We start from the raw sequence: 23,549 nt of genomic DNA, 5'->3' as shown, positions 1-23,549 counted from the left end.
CGTGCGATGTCTCGAGCTTCGGGGTGATGGTACCTGGGTTGGATCGTTTTCTTGATTGGATTCCAGGCCGGAAACTGTACTGGGTAACGGGGACGACAGAAAAATAGGACCCGCAACGGTAGTAGGTGCCACACGCCGCCCTTCGACTCCGAGGCTCCGGTGTGGTGAGGTGCAGTGCTCGAACACCAGAGTTCTCCTCCGGTTGATCCTCCTTTCGATGGCAATCCACAACGCGAGACGGCGACGGCAGCACGGCACACAGCAACGATTGCGGAGGGGGGTGGTAAAGAAATGTTAGTGAGACACAGGTGATGGCGCCGATGGTTAGTGGCGAAACCGGAATCGATGCGCAACCCACCAACCCGAAAAAGTCCAAAGACAAATGAACCGAACCGGACCGTGGAAAGAAGGTAATGGTAATGGAAGATGATTGCAAGACGATGGCCTTGAACGGAACCGCGACCGCTTACCTGGAACAGTAGCTCAAACAGGAACGTTATTCGCATTCGTGTCCTGCCTGGAAACCGCTGGCAGGGCAATGTAGGAAGTGGCCGCGAGGTATCGCGGGGAGCTTCACAGCGAGACCGCTGTGGCAAGCCTTGGAATCAAATCGTCGGAGGTGTCACACTCGGCTCAAACTCGGCTTACTCGATGGAGTAGTTCCGAGGTCCGCTTTTTCGCACCCCGGCGGGAGTTTGGGACAATTGCGGTAGGATTTCCCGGCACCGTTCGCTAGCTGCAGCTGCTGCTGCTGTTGCGGTAACGAGGATCACCGTCACTGTGCAACACTCGTTGGCCGATGTGTACTACGATCGACATACAGAGCTTGCCGAACGAACGTTGCTGCTGCGGTGTCGATGTGCAGTGACGTCACTCGCTGGTGCGCGCCGGCTGCTACTCTGCTACGAACTACCGTCGTGGGCTTCGCATCAGAGTCCTTCGCACGATCGAACCAATAAAAGGACACACACTCCGGGGCGTGACTGGGCGTGGTGGTAGTGGTCGATAATGTTGCCTATCTGTCGTTGAACTTATGTTGAAATTTGTTTACTTTTCGTGTCGTACACCACTGATAATGTGCACTTGGACCGACGCTGCCGCTGTGTTGCCCTTGCGCCGCAAGCTATAGCATTGCTCTGCTAGAAATCTGCAAAAAAAGAAGGTGAAAAAAAAAGAAATACAGAATGATTGTAGAAGAGTGGCAAAAAGAACGGGACGCTGACGAAAGGCACCGGCACGGGTCACGGTCCGCTGGGGCCGCAACGATCCGGCGGCCTTTGAGCAAGGGGGGCCCTCATAGATTACCTCATACGACCAAACATATCGCGACCCAGGCCAGGGGCCGGGCCGGGCCGGGCGAGCGCCACCGTAGCCATCTGTGGCCGAATACAACGTGAAAACAAATTATTGCATTAAAGGCGCGCGGGCGCACGCGCACTAACGGTTTACGGGCCGCTTTGAAAGTAACTTTCAAAACTTCAAAGTGGAAAAAAGGCCCCCCAAAAGGAGCGTAAATGGATGCGCCGTGAACACGCGGATGGGATGCAGTGATAAAAGTGTCCCGCTTAGGAAAAGTAGCTCGAACAGTGAAAAGCGTCAGAAATTAAACTTTCTCCCGCCCCACCCCCGGCGGGCGGCCTTCGATGACACAATTGGGTGGCCCGGCCCCCCGCGGGGGTCTTCACCTGCTGTTCAACAAACAAAAAGGTTGGCCGTATCAGTCGCTGTGCGCGTGGCCACCCCGCAGATAATCTGTTTGCTTCTTGATTACAACCAAAAAAAAATGGCGTATCACCGTCTCCTCCGGGTGTTTCAGCCGATCGGCAGGGGCACACCACAATCAAGCCACAGTCAAGGACAGTTAATCCTTTTTTGTGGCCATATGTCACATCCCGACTGCGCACAATCATTGGCGCGCGCGGATGGCCAAAACAACAACAAAAACTCCCCCCCGGGGGAGAAAGGTGGGAATCCACCGTCAGCTTCTCAGACAGTGGTGTAAGTAGGCCACCGGGACACACGGGAGAGGTTACTGCAATCGGTCAGGCCCAGGTGTTGTGTCAAGGTTTTCAGGCAACAACTTTTGGCGCACATTGCGCAATGACCGAGTGAATGTCAAGAGAGAGATCGGTTACGTACGAAGGAACCGTGCGCCTTCTTGGCCATCATTATTATTGATGAAAGAGAAGCTTATCGAAGAAACGTAAGTGGTATCAAGGGACCAGTTTGATTTTAATTGCGGGCGGGCGCGCGCGAATTTCCTGGACCCCTCTTCTGACTATCACCACAATTACCGACCGAAAAGATCAAGAACCGAACGGGGAGAACCTCAAGAACGGCTCTCGTCTCGTGGACGCGTCTGTGTGTGTTGTGTGTGGGGAACAAAGAAAACCCCGGGGTCCGAGAACAAGGTGCGCGCGCGCAAAAATCCACTTCCACATGATTCGTTCCCCGGCGATGGTGGTACCGGTGGCAGGACGTCGGGGGTCGGTTCGGGGAACGAATTTCTAATTCTTCCCACCATCTCCACGTTATGCACGTCGCGTCGGCAACCTGGACCAACCTACCTCCCGCGGTCCGCATCCCGTGCGCTGGCAGCAGAAGGAGAGTTCATCAAACTCTTTCCGTCTTGCGCGCGCAGTGTATAACTGTTCTCCACTCCCGACGCGGAGGGGACGGCGGGCTTGCACTCCCAGTCCGTCGTGGTCCGGTTCTGGTTTCTGAAAGTCTGCATAATTCCGTCAGCTCGTCGTGCGCAAGACGCACGGGGTCGCGCTGCTCCACATGCTCCGCGAGAGAAGGTTGTTTGTTGTTGTCGCGCGCATAAAGACTCGTGTGCTATTGCTGCAACTCTTTCTCGGTCAGCCATCATCATAAAGACACAGACGGGCGACGCAAAAAAACGCGTGTCGACGAAAACAACAAACATCTCGACAACGCGGCGGCACTAAGTCCTGTTAAGTAGTGGGGCAAACCGAGCATCGAGTCCGACGGGATCGCACACAACGCGATCATAATCATAGCCTGCGTCACTCCTAACCCCCCCTATACCCCCACATAACCGATGCGCGATTCTGCGACGAAAAGCGCTAAGGCACAACAAACTTTCTCCCGACCCGAACAGTAAGGCAGGGTCTTAACTTTGAAAGAGAGAGGCTGAGAGAGACAGCACCTCGGACATCACAATAACAACAGACCGAACAGAGCGAAGGACGCCGTGGGGACGCGACATCCGCCAACACACAGCCGCGTCGAGCATCAGCTGTGCGCACTGGGCCTAATGTCAAACACGGCTCTCCCCTGTGTAGACACGCGAGACGAACGCTAAACGGCAGCAAAATTACGTAGTAATAGAGGACTGCGCCGCGCGGCCTGACACAATTTCTGGTCCGACCTACCTCCTCGCGAGCCTCGTCGACCACAAACCGGTGGAGGCCCAGCTCGACGGACGGAAAAAACTTGCCCCTAGCGCGGCGCACCAGTTATGAGCCCCCCCCGACCACGACGACGACCGACCGACTCCGCGGACTGGTTAGCCTCGCTACGCTCCACTCTACCTACACACCCTCCTCGGTGCGGCGATAGAAAGATCGCAGAACGCGGTCGCCACCACAACACGAGAGGAGCCATCAACCTTCAAGGCGCCGTGGAGAAGACCACTCGGCCCCAGATAGGGGGGCTGGCTAGAAGACTCCCCGGAGCACCGAGAGAGGGGAGCGCGATCGAGCGGGTCGGAAGTGGTCGGAACAGAATCTCCCCACACAGCCGCGCGGTTCGCCAAATAGAGATCTCCTCGCTCGGTCCCGTGGGAGCGTGGATCATATGCTTCTGCTTCTGGCTGGCCGGTCCCCCCCAACCCAAAGAGAACCCAGCCACAGAGAGCGGCGAGCACAAGTACACCACCACCCTGCCTCCCTCTCCCGGGTGGGTTCTCCACCTCGGTGGACCACCTCCGCGGGATTATTGACCCCGAAAAAAGAGGCCACTCAACTTCGCGCACTCACACTCGTCCCGCTCTGGGCTCTCCAGGGCGATAGAACCCAGAATTCGAATCCCGAACGCCCGAATGCGGTACCTCTGGACTGTGTCGTCAACTGGAGCAAAATGGTTTCGCGAGATTTTGCGGTTCGTACCTGCTGCTGTTACGGCTGGCAGGCCACACGGGGGGACACCGACCGACAAAGCTCACGACTCCAGAAGTAGGGAATCGGAAGAGCCTCACGATCATCGTCCGCTAACTCCACAACGTCCGAAACACACGGCGACGCGCTTTGCACAGTAATTCTTAGCCACTCCGCGCTCTCTGTATCACACTTCTCTTGTCTCTGGGGAAGCGTTTATCTGGAGGCAGTTCCAAGTCCAGCGTTTTGCTGGAACTTACCGCCGAAAGGCTACACTATACATCTGACGGGATGAGAGGTCCATGTAAAGCGGAAGTGCACCCGACCGCGCAACGCAATAAGACGCGGTTGTTGCGCGCACGTCAAAACCGCACCACCACGGAACAGCTGGCACTACGGACGCGACAGATGATGAAAGTACCAGACAAGCGAAAGATCGCGCACAACACAGCACACACACGGCACACCGTTTTCTGGGCCTCACTCTCTGTCTGCCTGCCCTGTCGAGCCGGATCTTCGTTTCGGAACGGAAGTTCTTCTCAAAGTATACTTCGATCAAGTCTCAAACGAATTCGCGAGGCAACAACGCTTTCCGTACTTCTTCGTACGGCAACGGGTACAACAGATATGGAAGCTCGTCCGTAGGCCTCGGCCATCGGAACCACCACACGGCGCACACGGGGAGGCAAACAAAAACAACACCACCACCACCACGACCGCGACCGCGGTCGGTCACCAACACACATGGGCAGAGAGCTCTGCGCACCGAGAGACGCAATAGCGCGCAGTCGACTTGCGCGGCGGCAAAGAAAGGTGGTTGGCAAGCGCCAAGCGGGCGGACGGCAACAACCCGCACACCAACAAAGGCGGGTTTGTGTGTGTGGGGGGAGAGCGGGTGGCCCATCTAGCATTGGAGCGCGACGCGGTGAACGTTCGTTCCGTCAATTCCGGACGAACGCGAGTCGGTCAGCAGTTGCAGCCAACCCCCCAACAGCGACCCAGAGATCGGACTACACAGTAGGCCAATGGCGCGATGCTAGGTGGTCAAAACACGCGCTGCAGGATCTGGTAGACTCTACCCGGAAATAAGGAGTTCTCGACACTTCGACCCGAGCGCTGAACACCTGGACGAATGGACGAATCGAACGGGGATCAGAGTTGTGGGATTTGCGCGTCCAGCACGGCGTCTAATCCACTTGGTCCTCCCTTGGGTTGCCTTTGTTTGCGTGGCCGCACCAGCTAAGGTACCAGCATCAGCAGCAGTGTGTGAAGTGTTCTCTATGTACCCCCCCAGACACACACACACACGCCTCGATGTTCGCGCCTCGCGGTCGCGCACACAGATCGTTCACATCGCGCCGCGCGCGACGCAAACAAACCTCGCCGTCGTCGTCACAGACAAGCCGTGAACAGACCAGCGGCGGGCCGGGGGTGGACCCTTAGGGCGGAGTGGGCGGGCGGTGTATGTATACAAACCTTGCCGTCTAGCTACCCGAGGCGCAAGGAGCGTTGATCTGCGCCTAGCGGTCCACACTGTTAACGGCCTCTTACAAAGCGTCTCCTTGAGCGGCGGCGGCGGCGGTGGTGGTGTGGGCACAAACAATCGATTAGTCCCCCCCGTGTGGACGAGGCCAAGTCCAACTCTTACTCCAATTTCCAACGCCTTGGTCTATGGCGGAGGAGCCGCTGTGACAAACGTCAGGGGGCAGCTGCCGAATGCCGCGAAATGGTGCGAAAAGATTTATTTGGGACGCGCGCTTGACACCTATAGAGAGGCTCACATTGTTACATTGTTAATGGTTTGTTCCCTCAACTGAACTTGAGGGAGATCCATCTGTTGTTTGGATTTTAAACAACTGATTACTGATTAGAAAGTCATTTAAACGTCAAACTTCATTCTTGAAATTGTAAAGATGAGACGCTAGACGTTTGCAGAAAATGACGAAATATTAAAAACTTATGATCAATGTAGAGAGTCTTCAACTCAAACTGTACGAAACTTTAAAAGCTCATTTCCACGTCGTGCAGGAGAAGCCAATGCACCCGCGCCAACAAGTGACTGTTTCGTGCGGATTTTGGTCTGCGGCATCCCTTTTTCTTCGAAATTTCTTCAAAAACTTCTACAGCCGACAGCCACAATCAATATTTCGCGCCCCATCTTCGAAATCCAAACACACTAGACGGACGGACAACCCTGCGACTTGCGAAAGGCATGGTGGTGCGTTTGGTGCGTCTGGTGGTGCGACACGCAACTTTTGCATCGCAAAAAGCCTACCTTAAATCGCAATATAAACAGCGGAAAAGGAAAACAGAGATGACGCACAACACAACAACAACAATAACAAACGGCGGATCCGCGCGGCCACTTCGCAAATGTGCGAGAAAATCTAGTTCAGCACTCCCCCCTCTCTCTCTCTCGGGATTGTCGCGAGACAGGCAAAACATTGACTTGCTCCGCGCTATCAGTCAGCAACAAGCTCCCCCAATCCACCCTCCCTCAAGAGCTCCACACTCGGGGCCTCACTTCCGTACACAACATGCGAGCGCGCGGCCGCGATAAGAAGGTCTTCATGTACACGCCGTCGTCCCAATTCTACGCCGTAACTCGGAGCACAGCTGGGGACGCCGCGCAGCGTTTGACGGTGCGCCGTCTCCTCGTAGTCTGACCTGACCACCATCACCGCTGACTTATCAGCCATTGATTGAACTCTCGGCGGCAGCACTGCCTCGTTTACCTAGTTTTTTTTTTTCTGTCGCCACAACTTAAAGGTCTAGAGCATCACGCATTTCGCCGCCCGTGGGTCGTTTGTTTACACTCGGCAAACTCTCTCTCTTTCTCTCTCTGTCTGTGTTTCTCTGTCTCAGACACATATGCTAGTTGCTCAAAGGCGCACAAGCAGATGATAAGCCTCACACGCCATGTATGTGGGGAAGAACGGAAGGGCACAGAAATGGAGCAACAAGACACAACTCTCTCGGGTCGCGACAACAAGTAAACCGCGGAAAAGTGACATTCGCGTGCGTAGCCAGGTCAATGACGACTGCGGCGTTCACGCAGCGGTTGATGAGCCGTTTTGGCGGACTGCGTCGCAGCAGCCAGCAGCAGGCCTGTCAAGTCATCATTGCCCATCATCATCTCCGCCTCCTTCTGAACGGGTCCCCCCACTAGCCCAGAGTCTCCCCAGCTGCCGCCGTTGACGGCTTTTACGAAACATATGTTCCGAGACGCGGCAGCTGTAGGGCGGTCGCTCTCGGTCGGTCGCGTGTGTGTTTGGCGGCTTCGTTCCTTTTTCCCTTCTTCGGAGCACAACACACGTTGGCCTTGACTTGGTAGGCATACAGCGCAGAGAAGATAGCAGCAGAAGCAGCAACCGCAAGGCATAGGGCCGCCACCGGTTGCGATGGCAACTGACAGGTTAGAGAGCGCCGTTGTGACCGAGGGAGAGCGATCTCCTGTTGGGGGGATTCTGTTGAAGGAATTACCGTTTTGCTACTCAGTAATAGACAGTAATTAATTGAATCAAGTGTCAACCCGAAATAGGGCGCAAATCCACGGCCCTCTGTTTAATGTTTGAAAGCGCGCAAAAACAAGCGTTTGGCGTTTTAGTTTTCCCCAAACTCAAAAGCCCTCGTCCAAAGTATCCTCACTCTGTCTCTCTCTCTGTTTGTTTACACTCACGCCGGTTTTTGTTCTACTGTTTGACCCCCCCTCCTTTCACTTCGCTGAATCACAAAATTTGTTTTATCGCCCGACTTAATGAGGAGAATAAAATTACCATCGTGCGGTGTGGTGATGCACACGCATAATTCGCAGGGCGACAACGGCGTCGACGACATTCAGGTGCGGGGTACCGAGACCACTTCGTCGTGTTGATGCGCCATTGACACGCAAACCGTCCACTAACCGGTGGCCAGCCTAGTGGCCAATGGCTGACTCAGACCATGACCATCTCACACGTGTACTGTGTGTTGTTCTGAGGATCCCCCCGAGGAGGGATTCCTATGGGGAAAGCAGCGAAGAAATCCGACATCGTTCGGGTGGTGTCTAATAGTCCTTTCTATGGGCAGTCGCAAAAACGGAACTGTCATTTTAATGGGAGGAAAATCCGCCTTTCGAAGCAACGGTCTGTCCGTGTTCAGGTCCGTGATTGTGACACACTAACCCCGATATCAACAACAAACACACAAAATAGCAGCAATAAAACTCAAATCTTTCTGACACCTCAAACCGGAAGTACTACACGTAATACACCCCTATATCGATGAGACAGCGGACGGGAACACCTTCATGCTCTCTCCACTCTCTGAACGAGAGGCCCGCCGTCGAATTGAGTCCATAAATCAAGGTTCGTGTGCCGACCGCCCGTCCGCCCTACTGCTCATCGTGGTTAATAATGGTCATAAACTAATTGGGACCGTTGAGACCGCCTATCTGTGGTGCGTCCAGTCCAGACTGTGGGCCGGCGAAATACAATTGAGTTGGAAAATCGAAAGCCTCCGACAATAGCCAAACAGCAGTATGTTTACCACCATTAATAAATATATGTACCATCTATAGTATAGCCGATCTCCCGAGCTTCGTGCATCAGCAGCAACATCTTCGCTGTTTGCAGGCGTATGGTGAGCATTGAACGAATATCGTCATTCGACTGAACATTGACGAAAATCTGCGGGAAATATTTGTAAATATTTCACAGAAAAATTAAGTACACGGGTATTCAATAAATTCGTACGGTCAGTAACAGAGAGAGCTGCTGCGAGCCCTATTTTTTGTTATATTGGTACACTCTTCATATGAACGTACGTGAAGTTTCATTTCAATCGGTCACTTCGCCATTTGATATCGACGTGTCACAGTATTTTTTACAACGGAAAATATCAAGTATCGTGAGGAGATTGAATTTTTATTTTAGGAATGTTTGAAGGCAAAGTAAATTTATAAATGGCCTAGCCATTTCCTTGAGCAGTATAACCATTATTTTGATTGAAGTATTGGGTTTCAGAGTGCTCTGTGCAAAATGGCTTTTTTCGATAGGATCAAGTCTGTTTCGATAGGATTAAGTAGATTTTGTGCATTGGATCACCACTATGGATGAGACTTGGGTATATCGCCATGATCTTGAATCAAAACAAGAGGCCAAAGAGTGGTGTGAATCTGGTTCTTCGGCTCCGAAACGAGTTCGTATCCAGAAATCGCCCCAAAAGGTGAAAGCATCAGTTTTTCAGCATCAGGAAATTATTTATCAACGTGTTCATTTTTGTTGTGTATCACGTAATTATGTAAACCGAGCAAGCCCGGGATAAGGCATGTGCGCGTTGGAGGAAATGCCACGCCACCCGCATCTTACATGATGCTTAGCTCTAAGTTTTTGTTATGTCGATAGATTTAAGTTTAGATTTAATAAATACGGCTCTGCCCGTCCTTTAAGAGTAAAAAAAAAAAACGTAATTATGTATTATTTTTTGTGTCGGTTTTCAGCCGAATCGGTTTCGGTTCAACAGAGCAGTGCTTGTGCAGCGCCATCTGTAAATGGAATCTACTGAGGCTGTTCGAAATACATCCCGTTCGATTATTTAAATATTTAAGGTAAACAGTTTGACGTACAATTGGCATTCGAACGCCTTTCATATAAAACGATGTAGCCGTTCAATTGACGATAAGAGAGTTTAATAATGGGTGCTACAGGTGCATAGTTGTGGCCATTCTAGCAACACCTGGCGCGTTGCTTTTTCTCGCCGATTCGCCTTCGATTTCCCACGCGACTTTTTCTCCCACTCTTCAAACACCCTAATTACGACCGCGCGATAGCTAATGGCGAAACGGACTTGGCTCACTTCAAGAAGCGGGCGCGCGTCTTTAAGTGGCGATTCCGAAGGGTGTCGCTCGGAAGCTCGGACACAAAAAATGCCATCGCCATCGGCCAGCCGGGGGGTTTGTGTTTACAAAACAAACGCTCGCGCGCACGTTATTTTTGGGACCGCGTTTTTAGGAGGGTCCCTGCCCCCACCAACGTCTTTGACCCACTCTCTCTCTCTCTCTCTAGGTCGCAAGACTGTTTGTGTTTATGTTTACGTTTGTGTGTGATTGTCGCCCTTTTTGCCGGTTCCAGAGCGGTTCGCTCCGGATTGGGTTTGCGTTTAATTCGCGCACTCGCCCCCCGCAGAACGATGATCCACTTTCGGTCGCGGCGTGTGGCTTTTAATTACTTTTAGCGGTTTTCCGGCTCCGGTTTACTCCCCCACTTACGGGGCTTCCGGGTTTGCGTTGGCTAGGATCATCATATCAGGGCTTTTTTCGGTCTTCCCACACGATCGGCTCCCGCGACGACGACATAATTAGTTTCCTTATCGTTGTTTTTCACCAAATTAACCTCCGCCAAGACATTTTTGCTGGCGGGTCCAGGGCTTGTCTAGTCAAACGCGAAGACACTGGCGCGGGGCTCGTCATTAATTCGGTTAATTTGCCCAACTTTCGCTCCGCTTTCCGACGGAAGCCACAATGTAACTCTCTCGCTCTCACTGTCTCCTCTGTCGGTCAGTCGCGGCCCATCATTCCGCTGCTGCTGCTGCGGTGGTTGGCGGATTTTATTCTATTTTTGGTCACTTTTGGCCGTCCCTTCCGCCTGCATATGGCGCGGCGAGCGGCGAAATTCTGCGCCCGCCACTAACGAGGCAAGATTCAATTTGGATGGGAAATTATAAATATACACGTGACACGGGGCTGGCCACTACTAGGGAAATACTTATGTAATGCACGGTTCGGGTAACTTCCTGCCGTGGCGACGAGCGCGCGCGCTGCAGGTGCCGTCGGCGACCTTTTAAAGCTTCGCAGAAGAGAGAGAGGAAAGTAAACCAGATTCCCTTTCTAATAATACCTTACCAACTTATTTTTGGGTTTCAACAAAAAAAAACAAACTCATCGATTCGGGCATTTTGTCAGTACACGTTTTTCGTAGTTCATTTTCTAAGGCCTCCGTCGGCCCAGAACAGAGTAATGATTACGCCTTTTGAAGGTCTAACTGCTAAGTGCTACCCCCATTTATAAACCCGCGCCGAACGGAATAATTGGAATTCTCTCCACTACGCGGCGATGTTTTAACCTGCTCGAATGTAGTAATTAAACTCATCGCCTTAAACTCCCACGAGAACGTTCAGTGCGCGGTGCCGCCGTTCGCACGCGAAGAATAGTTTTGCAATAATGTTGTTTCGGCGCGGCTTGAAGTTAAAAGTTGCGGGCTTGTGGTCTGTGTGTTCCGGAGAGTTCATTGAGCCTTTGGTTGGCGTGTCTCACGTTTAATCAAAACCCTCGTCTTTAAAATTGTGACAAAATAACGGCGAAAAGGCGATCCATTAGTGGGCGAATTAAAGGCGCCCGAGCGAGAATGTTGGCCCGTCGTCGTCGATTGGTACGAAGCAAACAGTGGACCCCATTACAGCATTATCAGAGCAAACGCAACACCGACTCACTACTGTTGTGAATGCTGAATTTATGAAATTTTTGGTTGATTTAGCAAATAGCGGGAGCTCTCTGTCAGCAATCTGACAAGACGCTCGCTTAAGAGTAAGACCCGATCATTTAGATTTTACTGCTGCTGCTGCTGCTGCCGCTGCTTTTTTTTCTTCCTTTCCATACGTACCAGATGGGTTCCACGGGTTCTGCGAAAAGCCCTGTTCGGGGTTTGGTATTTTCCAATTAGTTTCCCAAACCTCAAACAACAGCAGCAGCAGCGCCACCGACCGACCACGGCGTTCGTGGGAATAAACATTTTGACCGAGAAAAGGCCCACGTCAGTTAGCATTCTTCTGGTCAAACAACTGACCGATAGAGCGCAAACCGCGCGGCCGCCAATTATCATCTTCCGTCCTCTCCCCGGCGACCGGCCGGCTATGCGTGGTTAAAACTCCCAGCTGTATTTTTTTCCTTCTTCTAAATCGTACATGCAAAACGGTCGCGGTAAAGCGGAAAATAATTGATAGTTTGAATTATTTCTCACCACTCACACGGCACACAACCCAACAAGTACGGCTTGGCCGCTGTTAGCTGAAGGAACGATCGATGAATGAATATTTCTAGTGCAACGCAAGCAGGATGTTCAAAGTACAAAACGGAACGCAGCCCTTCTAGGTGCCGCCCGCTAAGAAAGGAAGCATAATTATGGGCTTTGCTCCCTCACCAAACGTTTGTCGTCGACCGGGTGGTCCCCGGGGAAGTTCCGGAATTTTGTGGTCTACAACATATCTCTGGTGACACATTTTTAGTGGCCAGAAAGCTTCAAATTAGTGCCGACACGCCATGTCGTTTGCTGCAAAAAGAAGACTGGCAAGGAGAAAGCGAATCCTCGTTTCGTTCGATGTGGTTTGCGTTTGGTTTATGTTTTGCGGTTGAGACGGGGTGGCCACCCGGGGCCGGAGCGAAGAACTCCAGTTTCTAACAAAAAACACAGAGCCCGGCCTTCGGAACACGGCTCCGAAGGACCGTGATTTGCATCCGAATAAAGTTGGACACCCCCACCTGAGCTGAGAAATTTAACTCGCTTCTCTCGATGCTCGGGACAGATGATAGCGGGGCTCCATCCGGCTGCAACATTAAATGGCGACCAACCGACCGTGTGGTAGCCGGAAAAAACCGACTAACCTCGCACCATTAAAAGGTTATCCACGGAATTGGGCAACATGTAAACACGTACGATTTAATTTTAGAACACACCGTGCGCGGCACAACATAAACCTGCACACCCGAGAAACGTGTTGGGCAAGGTTCTACACGCCCGGATAGGGAAGAAACCGTCGGGAGCGCCAACCAACTCAAAGTGGGTCCCCTTGGCCAACACACGCTGTGGCGCTCCCACTCTTTATTGCTCAACATTCAGCGGCTTGTGGGGCCGCACCGGGTCTGGGGTGTAGTGGGTGGTTTATGTTGCAACAGCGCCCCCGCTTCGATCTCGATCTGGTGCTTCGTTTGGTAGGGCGGAAGTGTAAAATTAGGGCACACATGAAGGGCAGCGCACTGGGCGGTTGGCAGCCAGGCCCCCCCCCCCCCCCCGTAGACCGGTCAAAGTGGAGCAGATGTCGATATTTGAAAATGTTTGGTGGAGCATTTTAGTTAAATTAAAATATAAACCGAAGCCAAACAATCGAACATCTTGCCGACCGCTTTCATACTTACCATAAAGATAATGGGCCGCCACTTAACAGTATCACCCTTCAAACTGTATAACGTTTTAAATCTTCCTCCGTCCACTGTGAGATATATTTTATGCTAATGAAGACGTCAGCACCAAACCCGTCTTTCGCTCGTCTCGGCCGACCCCGGTTACGCAAAGCTCACGGCACGGGGTCACCCCGATGCCGCCGCCGAGCTCGAAAGCCAGCTCGAAATTGAGCAACACTGTAGCCGGATAGAAAAGAAAAGTAAAACTACGAACCACCATCCCTGCGCCCAGCCAGATAGTCGTGCCATGAAATGCAAATGCACGACGACGACGACGTGGGCTTCGATCGGTGTTTTAAATAAATCCTTCTAATCGCGTGCCCCCCGCCGGAGCTGTGGCCCAATTTACCCACCCAAAACTCAATCTAGACCAACCGGCGGCGGGTTTGGTTCTAACCCTTCCGAAGCGTGGCAGCCGCGGCGCAATCGATCGAGTGAAGGGCCCCTGGACCACGATAGATACTTGCACTTTCGTTGGCCGCGGCTCCGAATTAGAGTGTGGCCCGCCGGTCTTGCACCATAAAGTGAATGCCTAGGTTTTTCGGAACCGGTTCTCGTTTGCGATGGCGATCCCCCCACCCGCGGGGGTCTGGACAGTCTCTTTCGGAGAGCTAGACACACAGTGGCCGAGAGGCTTACGTCTTTCGAAAAGGGTCCGACCGGGCGACGTGCGATTCAGAACGTTCAAGAATCGTCTCTGATGTGAATAATAAACCCCGTCAAGCAGCTTTTCAGCTTATAGTTTAAATCTTTGTGACGTCACCGATAACTTCGTAGTTAGGAAAATAACCCCGAATCGCTCTGGTCGAGCGCAATCATGAGTACTATCCGCACTTCGATCACCTGAACACTGATCGGTTAATGGTTACAACGACTCCCCCACGGCACGGCACGCCACGTTCGTCTGCCCGTTTGATACGCAAATCTTCGGCTCGATGGCTGGGGTTTCGCTGTGTTCAATCCATCCCAGGGGGCGCCCCGATTTAGTGTGGCCTTGTTGTGCGCACGCACGCACGCCAGCAGCTGGAACACCGCCCACCTTCGAAGGCAAGACCTACGCTCCGGGAATTAACGACCACGTTCTGCGTCCTCTCCTGCCGACTGCCGAGAACCGTGGATCTAACGGCGTGGATCATAAAACGGTGTGTAACGTTCTCGCTTGAGGCGCGCGTAGGTAGGTTCGGGTTGGTGTCTGGAATTATAAAATTAATGTTCCGCAGCCCAAGGGGACGTACGTGCGTGTAATTGCGTGTTGACGGTGGGGAAAATGGCGGGCCAGGCGGGCATCGAATAGAACCAACGCGCGCCAACGACGACGAGCTTTAATCTCTTACACCGGATGTTGATTGATGATGAGCTACGATTTTCCGAGCCACCCTCTAGGAGGTAGAAAATGTTGATTGATCACGTGCCGCACAACAGCATAAATATTGGTGTCACCTCCCCCGGGGGCCTTCAAGGTGCACAAAAAGTTGTGACATAAATTTTAAAACGTTTAACACCATCTACAATCTTCCTCCTCGCTCTGAAGGAGTTCGCTCGACAGAATCGACCACAGCGGCGTTTTAATTACGCGCGTCTCATCGCCGGAAGCATGAGCACGCTTCGAACAAACAAACCAAGGCTTATTCTTTTAAAGGATAACACTCTACTCCCTCGGACATCAGTCAGTACGGACCCGCGCAAGGACATTGGACACAAAAATAATCACAGAAACAGTTAAGCCTCCAACGACGACCAGAAACTGGGAGAATAATGATGACAATCCAGAGGCCGAACCATCCGACGGGGGTTAAGACATTATCATAGCGCGTGACCTTTTCCTTCAAAACAAGAGAACCCTCCCCCATACCAAAGACTTCACCTTCCAGATTGCAAAACACGTCGGCAAATGACTATGGCACAGCAGCGTTAATCTGTTTTCGGGCCAGAAATGAGACCACAGCTTAAGCGGCCAGAGCCACCACGGGGGCTGCGAGCTATGAGAGCCGCTCCCTCATTAACGGGACACACCATCCAACGTTCGCCCCCCCTCGAGGGAACGCGGCCCCAAAAGAAGCGAAAGAACGAAAAAGCACGGCGCGATCTTCTTGGCGAGAACCCGTAGAACTCGATCGAGAAACAAGCTGTTTATTGTACGAAAATTGATTGGAATTTTTAATTTTATAGCTCACAAACGAACCCAACCCACCTCCTCCCGATTAACCCACTGGCATCGAAGGAAACATCAACCTCCACAGGCGCCGCGCGGGTCGTCGGATCCGTTACGTACCATGCCCGCGCACAGCACAGCAGTCAATTTAATGTCGGGTAAACTCTGTTGCGGCAACCAAGACCAGGCGCGTACCAACCACCGCCTCACCCAGTGTGGGTTTATGTGGCGTACAGTGACCGGGCACCGGATATGTTCCCAATCCCGTTAGTGAGTTCGAAGATATGGAAGGGTTTGGACTGCAGGTAATCGATACCGGCGTAGCGGCCAAAAATGAACCAGATTTTGTTCTGCAACCGTGACCGCTTTTCGGACGCTTTGTGGTTATGTCAATCAAAATGACGGTTATCGGTTCAAAGCGGTTGCAACGGCATTTCTGACAGTCGGCGAGAATATTGATCATAATAGGCGACTGTAGCAGATAATGGGAACTGCATGGAACTAAAAGGCTCCCACTTAGCAGCAGAATAACGTAAGGAAATTGAATGTATTTTATTAATTAATAAACAACAACCGGGATGGCCATTGCAAACAAGCGCCGCCCGCCGGTTATTATTCCGTGCCAGGAAACAATCACTCATTTTCCACAAACTTTCCCTTCCATTTATAGAGTGCTGCACCGCGTTGCGCCACGCCAAAACAGGACGAAGCTCGTGTTTATCTAATTTTATCAAGCCCACCGAGGAACCAGCACCGCCCCACCAATATGCCCACCGAGAGAAACCGGAGCCACAAAACATCAGCTCGCTCCGCTTCCTTCCACAACAATTTGACGCAGCCTGACAGAGCGACCGAACGCGGCCGGCAAAGACACCTCAAAAGTGCATCACGTAATCCAATTATGTGCGGAAAACCCCCAGTTTCCGCCGGGGTGGGGAGGTCGGGATTTTCCCGGTAATGACATTCCGGCCCGAGCCGGGCATAATTTAAATGTTACGAAAAGTTTCATCTTCATCGGACCGCTACAGGGAGCCGGGACAGTGTGTTGCCAGGACTTCCGTGTGGCTGGCGCCACAAACAACAACTCTCTAGCGCTCCTTTGAACTCACCGAACCGGCCCCTAGCCGATCATTGAAATCGAAACCGAAGCTGTTGGAGTTGCGGAAGGTGTTACAGTGTGCAGGTCATGGACATTAAGGGTCCCTTTTTTTTGCAGTGATGTATAGGTTGCATACCCGATACGTGGTACTTCCGCGAAATGATGCCCGCAACTCGCTGCCGATGCGTCAAAACATTTACACAAAATAAAAGTGTCAATAAAGGACTCGCTCCCACTTTCAACGCAGCGAACGACTATGGTGTTTGATTTTCGGCTGCTGGGGTTAGGGGTTAGGGGGCTGAATTGATGTAAACGGAGTACCAAACGTGCACTCGAATCGTTAACCCCACTCACGTAGCGCGCTTCTGCGTCGTTTGCTTCGGTCTGATGAACTCCCATATTTCTCGTTTTGCTATTGGACTATTTGCCTGCGAATGGACCACTTATGGTCGGATGATGCTCGGATGAGCATGTGCCCCGAGAGCGCTGCGTGTAATCGAATGCGTGATGCGCACAGTGTTTGCGTAGCTTTAGGGAAATGGCACAGCACCAAGCGCCCGGTCTGCGGCACTCCACAGTTAACCACGTTGAGTGTGGAAAAAGGATATGCTCCATACAAAACCAGCGGCGGCACCAAATCTGTCTCCGAGATTGACGTGAAATCGATATTGCAGACACGCGCGCGTTTATTTTTCTTAGCCCCCGGGCCTCGGGTCAGGTTTATGTAAAACAGTCTATTGATGCTCGATCGACCATGCTGCTGGCGGAAACGGTGCCACCTCTTTATGGGGGTTCTTGGTTCAATTTGATGCTGGCACCATCAGAGATCGCTGGGACCTCACAAATTGGGGTAAAATAATTTACCAGCTTGTCAAAGCAACCCCACACGCCCGAGACACTAAAGGCGACATATGAATCTGTAATCGACACCAGCTGTTGCTACTCCCGAAGGCAAATGATTCGGCATCTTTTACAATAACCTAGTTACACGGGGCGTTCGGTTTGGCGCAGGCCCCTCGAGACGATATGCTCAAATCAGCTGTGAGCCTTCGACTTCTTCGGTACTTCCTGAACGCGGCGATAAGATTACCGCCGATGAATGACAGACCGATATGAATGATCGCAACCACCAACACTTTGATGGAAATTGAGGGTACATTTTTTCAACTGCAACAGCAAATTTTAAACCAGTTTAACGGCTCCGTTACGCAGTCTGGAAGAACTATGACTTGTTAATTCTACACAGCACCCCAGGTAATATGCTGCCTCATCGTCTTTAAATAGTCATCGTCCAGCACCCACACACACAGAGCGAATCCTCTGAAGTAGCCTCTCGTTATCACATTAACGCAAACCGGGCACAGTCCGGCGTCTCTGGAGTATAAAACAGCGGCCACAAGCCGTTCCGAAGCCTCAGTGACCATATTGCGAATCATTACTCCGGACATCGGAGAACACCCCGCGTGTGTGAGCGGCAATTACAGTGATTTTCCGCGTGCCGATATGACGACCTGTGGCGCCAGTCTGATCTGTGTGGCGCTGCTGGTGCTGCTGGGAAGCGCCGTCGGTCCCGTGATCGGCTATCGGATACTGGGCATCAACACTAGCCCCAGCCGGTCCCACGTGATCGTGCAGGATGCGCTGATGAAGGAACTGGCCCGACGCGGCCATCACGTAACGATGGTTAGCCCCTACAAGGAGTCGGAACAGGTGCCCAACTATCGCAAGATTACCTTGCCACACGTCATAGGCACGTGGGGAAAAGGTGTGTAGTGTCCAAGTCTTGAATTCCTGGAAATTTTTTTAACACGAGCTCTTCTCCTTGATGTCACAGATTTCACTGCCAGCACGTTAAGCAACAGCAACACCCGATTCGGTATGATCAAATCGATCCCGATGCTGTTGCAACTCAGCGCCAGCTCCATCAACGAGACGGTGCGTTCGGCCGAGGTGCAGGATGTGCTGCGGGAGCCGGAAGGATACGATGTGCTCATCACGGGCCTCATGACTGACGCCGTACTCGGGGCGGCCACGGACCTTGGCTGTCCAACGATTGTGATCTGCCCGAACGCTCCGATGGCCATGGTGAACTCAATGGTCGGCAATCCGACACCGATATCACTGATACCCAACATGCTGCTCGGCCTGCCCAGTCCGATGTCGTTCAGGCAACGGGTCGTCAACGTTTTCGGGTGGTTCGGGGAAGAAGCGATGGCCTTAGCGTGGAAGTCCTACCAACGAGCGGCTTATGAGTGAGTTAGGGACATCAGAGGCAGGAGGGTTCACCGCAATATCACAACCTTCTCCCGCACCGATTACAGCGATCTGTTCCCGGCCGACCGGTATCCGACTTACGATTCCGTTCGCCGCAACGTATCTCTGGTGCTCCTGAACCACCACGTCTCCAAGGGTTCTCCCCGGCCGTACGTGCCAGCGATGATCGAAGTCGGTGGACTGCAGATCAAGGACAAAGCCTCACCCCTGCCCGATGACGTGCGGCAGTTCATCGATGGAGCCGAACACGGTGTCATTCTGTTCAGTCTCGGCACCAACCTGCTCAGTTCCTCGATGCCAGCGGAAAAGCTGGACGCCATCCTGGGAACTTTCCGGACCCTCCGGCAGCGCGTGATCTGGAAGTGGGACTCACAGGACATGCCCCACAAACCGGACAACGTGATGTTGCGCGAGTGGCTACCACAGGACGACATACTGGCCCATCCCAATGTGCGGCTTTTCATCATGCACGGTGGCCTCGGCGGCATTGCGGAGGCCCTTTTCCACGGTGTTCCCCTCGTGGGCATTCCCATGTTCGGTGATCAACCGGGCAACTTGGAGAAAGTCGCACAGGAGGGCTGGGTACGGGTGGTGCAGTACGGGGAGCTCACAGAGCAGACGCTCAGTGCTGCGGTACGCGAGGTGCTCGACAATGGCCAGTACCGGCAGAACGTGCGGCGTCTGTCGCAGCTGTACCGGGATCGGCCGCAGACGGCCATGGACACGGCCGTCTACTGGACGGAGTACGTGATCCGGCACCGGGGAGCACCACACCTGCGCTACCCGGGGGTCGACATGAACTTCTGGCAACGCTCGTCGTTGGATGTGATCGCGTTCTTGGCCGTCGCCGTTTATGCGTTCTGCAAGCTGATCTCGCTCGTGTGCAGAATGTGTTGCCGGGGGAGTAGTAAAAGTAAGCTAAAGAAGCACTAGAATCATCTACGGAGCAGCCGAAAGTTAGGAATAATATTTAAATTGCCAATACCTTTGTGTCGATCGGAATAATGATGATGTTTGCTGTTGCGCCATGTTTGCAGACATTACTTCTCAATTATGACTCAATTACGTATTCAGCTTTCGTAGGCTACGCAGGCCGTGTGACTCGTTCTTCATTGCGCGGTTGATTCGCGTCTACGTTCTACGCTCACACACAGCACAGCAGGTTAAAATTACCATGTGATTGCCAACCCACTTTGTGGTGGCTCACCGATGCCGTAGACTTAGGGATGAAAAATAGCACCAATAACCGGTTTCGCCTAACACAACGCCAACATCGCCGTTTAACTGATTCTCTCCCGTCGCGCGGTCGCCGGCTAGGGCATTCTTCAACAAAAAACGGACTTAAAATAGAAGGCAAACAAAAGGAGAGAAGCATGGAAAAGTATTGGCTGGAAACCCGCCAAAAAGACCCGAAAAGCCTTACACAACGCAAATCACCCCTATTAGTTTCGCCCCCCTAGGGAGGAAGAGATCTTATTCTCCACCGAAATCCATCAGCCGACGGATCAGCGCTTACAGCGTACGAAATGATTTGTCAACATTCGGCCGTTTCAGGACCAGAAATAAATGGGCTGGCCCCCCGCTGACCTTAAAACCTATCCAGTAGCCACGTGTGGCCACGACATACTGTAATCGGGTTTCCGGACAGCAATTGGGAAAAGATTGCAGTCGCTAGAGAAGATCAGCCCTCAGACTCAGGGCCGTCGTGTGGCCATTAACGAGCTACTGTCGTTTCGTTTGATCAATTGAGGTCCTTTGTGTGCGTTGTGGGGTTAATAGCCACCAACACACACACTGGTCGAACACACATCCTTTAAAATGGGCTAGACCATTGAACTGTCTGGTTGGACCAATAGGCGGGCGCGGTTCGATGACCCGGGGTAGTGTCTGCGACACACGCCGTCATCGATCTATTTTGCTCTGCTCTGTAAAATTCGTTTTGACGTTTATGCAAAGCACCCACCACCCGGTGCGCGCGTTAGATCGATTCGAAGATGCATATTTTATGCCGGCACCGTTTACGGCCATCTGGATCATTCCCGCCGGCCCGGCCCACGGATACGTTACTGGGATAATAGTGGGTTGCGCCTGGCACATGTCATTAGTGTGGCTTCCGTATCGAGAAAGTTTCCCTTCAATCGTCCAGACATTGCCAACGACTTCTAACCACCACTCTGGATGGGGTGGCAGGCGCATCGTGAAATCGTTATCCACAGCACAGGGAATGGCGTAAAAAGTATGTTTGCAAAAACCAAATCTAAGCCGTACCTGCAAGTCAGCCTTCCCCCCTAAAGTGATCAGAAAAAAAGTGTTGCGGATGGTCCTGGATAACTGGATTTCGGAATCGGAATGCTGCGACGGAGCGCGCTGCTGATCTGATTTGGGGCTAATTAAAGCAAACTGTCGACAAAAGTGGCCCCCAACGGATAGGATAGGCTTCCCCTCGGCTTCCCCAACACCCCTTACTGTGACCCCGTTTTCCCGTTAAGCATCTTAAGTTGAGCAGTTGCCGGACTGGCATCGAAGAAGAGAGATTCGATTGGGAGCCATAAAAATGGTATCAAACTTTACGGCCGACAGACACAATCGAGTGGACCCGATTAGTGACGACGACTCCCCGACGACTCTATAATTGTTTTCTGGATCGTCGGTGAGATGGACGATGCCGTTTTCGGGTGGACACCTTTCACACTTATCACACCAAACTGTGAGTTTCTCGCGCTCTCCCCCCGTTTTGGGCGTGATCACCACCACGCCAGTTGATTGACCTCCACCACCGAACGTCCGTGTCAAAACTTCACCACAAAACCCACGTCCAACTCAAAATGCATTCGTTTTACTCGATTCTTACACCGATTTACTTGTTCGTCTTGTAGCCGCGCGCGCTTCGAAGGCGATTTAAAGTTTGAAGCAGCGCACCACCAGCGCGTTACGATCGTTAATTTCGGTGACTTTCGCGCAGCAAAGAACTTTTACTGGAGGGTGCTGGACTTTTGATGAAAGCCACTGAACTCTCGCCGCGGTGAGGAAATTCAGCGGACCGCGAAGAACAGCGGGCTGGACCTCATAAAACTGTCCGACCACGACCACGAGAGGTCGGAGATCCGCGGCTTGATCCGGAGAACTACCGGATCCCCCCTTCCTGGAGCCGATGATGTGGTGTGCCAGCTGAAAGAATTGCGAATCGCGATTATACCACCGCTCTGACCCACCGTTGCGCGTCTGATTACCCCGAAGCCCCCGAAGCCTGAGACGTCCGTCGGGTTGTTGATGTGCGTGCCCGCCCCCAGCCCGATTTTGTGAGTTCTTTATGAATCTTTGCGCGGTCACCGTGTCTTGGAGCCGTTATAATTCTCGGGGTTGCAGGTGAAAGAAACCATCACAAAATCTTAAGGCACACCTTAAATCAAAACCACGCCGAGCTGGACTTTATTTCAAAGTGGTCCCCGCGCCTGGACTCAGCTGCTGAAAGAAGGTGGCTCACGGATTTATTGCCGGTAATTTTATTATTTTTTACGCAACACTGTCCAGGAGAGAGGTATGGTTTTTTAATTTCACCAGCACGAGCATGGCGTGATCGCACCGCCTCCGCCGCCGGACAGGTCAAAACCGTGTACCGTTGGCACTCCGACCAAACAGGTTACTGCTCACCCCGATGGGTCCCGATTTCTGCCTGCGAAGCGCCGTAATTTTCACACCCATTTCGCCGGGAAACACGCCAGAAGTGTGGCTCCGGGGACCGCGGGCAACAAATTAACTCTCCGAAGGACACGAGAACCAGGAATCATCCGCAAACCGCGCGGCGCGGTGTTCTTCAATTTTATTCCCCATTTCTCTTCACATTTTGTCCGCCGCTGATCCACATTTTTACTTCAGCTAGAGTGTGCCCAAGTGTGCCCGGACACTGGACCACGAATGCCCTCTTGCGTCGTGGATCTTTCGTGTCCAATCAAAACGATTTGTAACTGTCCGGGGTGCGCACGACGCCAGACCGACCCGACCGGCCGACTTGAGGTGTAATCGAACAAGACTTGCGACGACCACGACGAAGACTTGAGTCCCGATGCAGTTTCGAGTGGAGCACAAACCGAGAGAGAGAAGGCGCGATCACGGTTTAAGAATCATCGACGGAGTAAGCGGAGCACATCGACACGGAGGAGATCACTGACCTCGCCCGGATGATGGTGGGCTCCAATTATAATGAACTTAAAAGGGAGAAGAAACAGCTAATCCTGCTGCAAGCTCCGTCCAGTGAGCATATAAATTCCATCGTGGCATCGCGAGGCAATAACATCGGATCGACACGTGCACCACGGCGGTCTGTATCATTAGGCCAAGAGGCGGCTCTCGGGGTCGATTGTCTTTTTCTAGGAATGCTAAATTGGTCCGCGAAGCAGCATAACGAACGGCGCGTAGGTATGCTGCAAAAACTAAACTGCTTTGCCTGTTCCGATATTGATGCACACTAAACACACTCCAACATTAATCCGTGAGATTATAATCAGCGCGAATCAAGATTGCGGATCAGATGCTCCTCCCCGATCACTGCGGCACAAGAATGTTTTTTTCTTCCTCCGGACTGAACGCAAACAAGTCAATCGCTGGCCTATAATCGGATAAGGATAGGGGAACAAAAAACCATCGGTATTTTCTTCGCAACCCGAATCGAGGCCAACGCTCAGCGCCCGCACG

The 23,549-nt window shown here is 52.4% G+C and overlaps 2 protein-coding genes across 4 annotated transcripts in view; one reads left to right on the top strand and one right to left on the bottom strand.

The window, feature by feature from the left end:
* LOC128268597 (protein yippee-like) overlaps positions 1–23,549 on the bottom strand; it is a 43,657-nt gene that overhangs the window by 2,784 nt on the left and 17,324 nt on the right. For 2 of the 3 annotated variants that reach the window (XM_053005725.1, XM_053005727.1), the window contains exons 1-2: positions 4,134–4,234; positions 471–1,147 (exon numbers count right to left, since the gene is read on the bottom strand). In XM_053005725.1, the coding sequence (XP_052861685.1) occupies positions 471–506 (36 nt within the window). In that variant the 5' untranslated portion in view covers positions 507–1,147; positions 4,134–4,234. Of the gene's footprint in view, positions 1–470; positions 1,148–4,133; positions 4,235–23,549 lie in introns of those variants that run through there. The other variant, XM_053005726.1, reaches the window with a different exon arrangement.
* Positions 18,087–20,050, top strand: LOC128278488 (UDP-glycosyltransferase UGT5-like). Its single transcript, XM_053017220.1, has 3 exons — positions 18,087–18,348; positions 18,418–18,835; positions 18,905–20,050. Exons 1-3 carry the CDS (start codon positions 18,087–18,089, stop codon positions 19,788–19,790), a joined length of 1,566 nt encoding a protein of 521 aa, XP_052873180.1. The 3' UTR covers positions 19,791–20,050.

This window comes from Anopheles cruzii, chromosome 2, assembly GCF_943734635.1.
Source record: "Anopheles cruzii chromosome 2, idAnoCruzAS_RS32_06, whole genome shotgun sequence".
Classification (NCBI taxonomy): domain Eukaryota; kingdom Metazoa; phylum Arthropoda; class Insecta; order Diptera; family Culicidae; genus Anopheles; species Anopheles cruzii.
The sequence above is the reverse complement of the archived record's forward strand: the minus strand, read 5'-3'. Positions and strand labels throughout refer to the sequence as shown.

Bases quoted from the DNA above. Each gene is read 5' to 3' on its own strand.
- LOC128278488 (XM_053017220.1), top strand. From the start codon at position 18,087: ATGACGACCTGTGGCGCCAGTCTGATCTGTGTGGCGCTGCTGGTGCTG. The intron at 18,349-18,417 runs GTGTGTAGTGTC...TTGATGTCACAG, and splicing joins CATAGGCACGTGGGGAAAAG to ATTTCACTGCCAGCACGTTA. The intron at 18,836-18,904 runs GTGAGTTAGGGA...CACCGATTACAG, and splicing joins TACCAACGAGCGGCTTATGA to CGATCTGTTCCCGGCCGACC.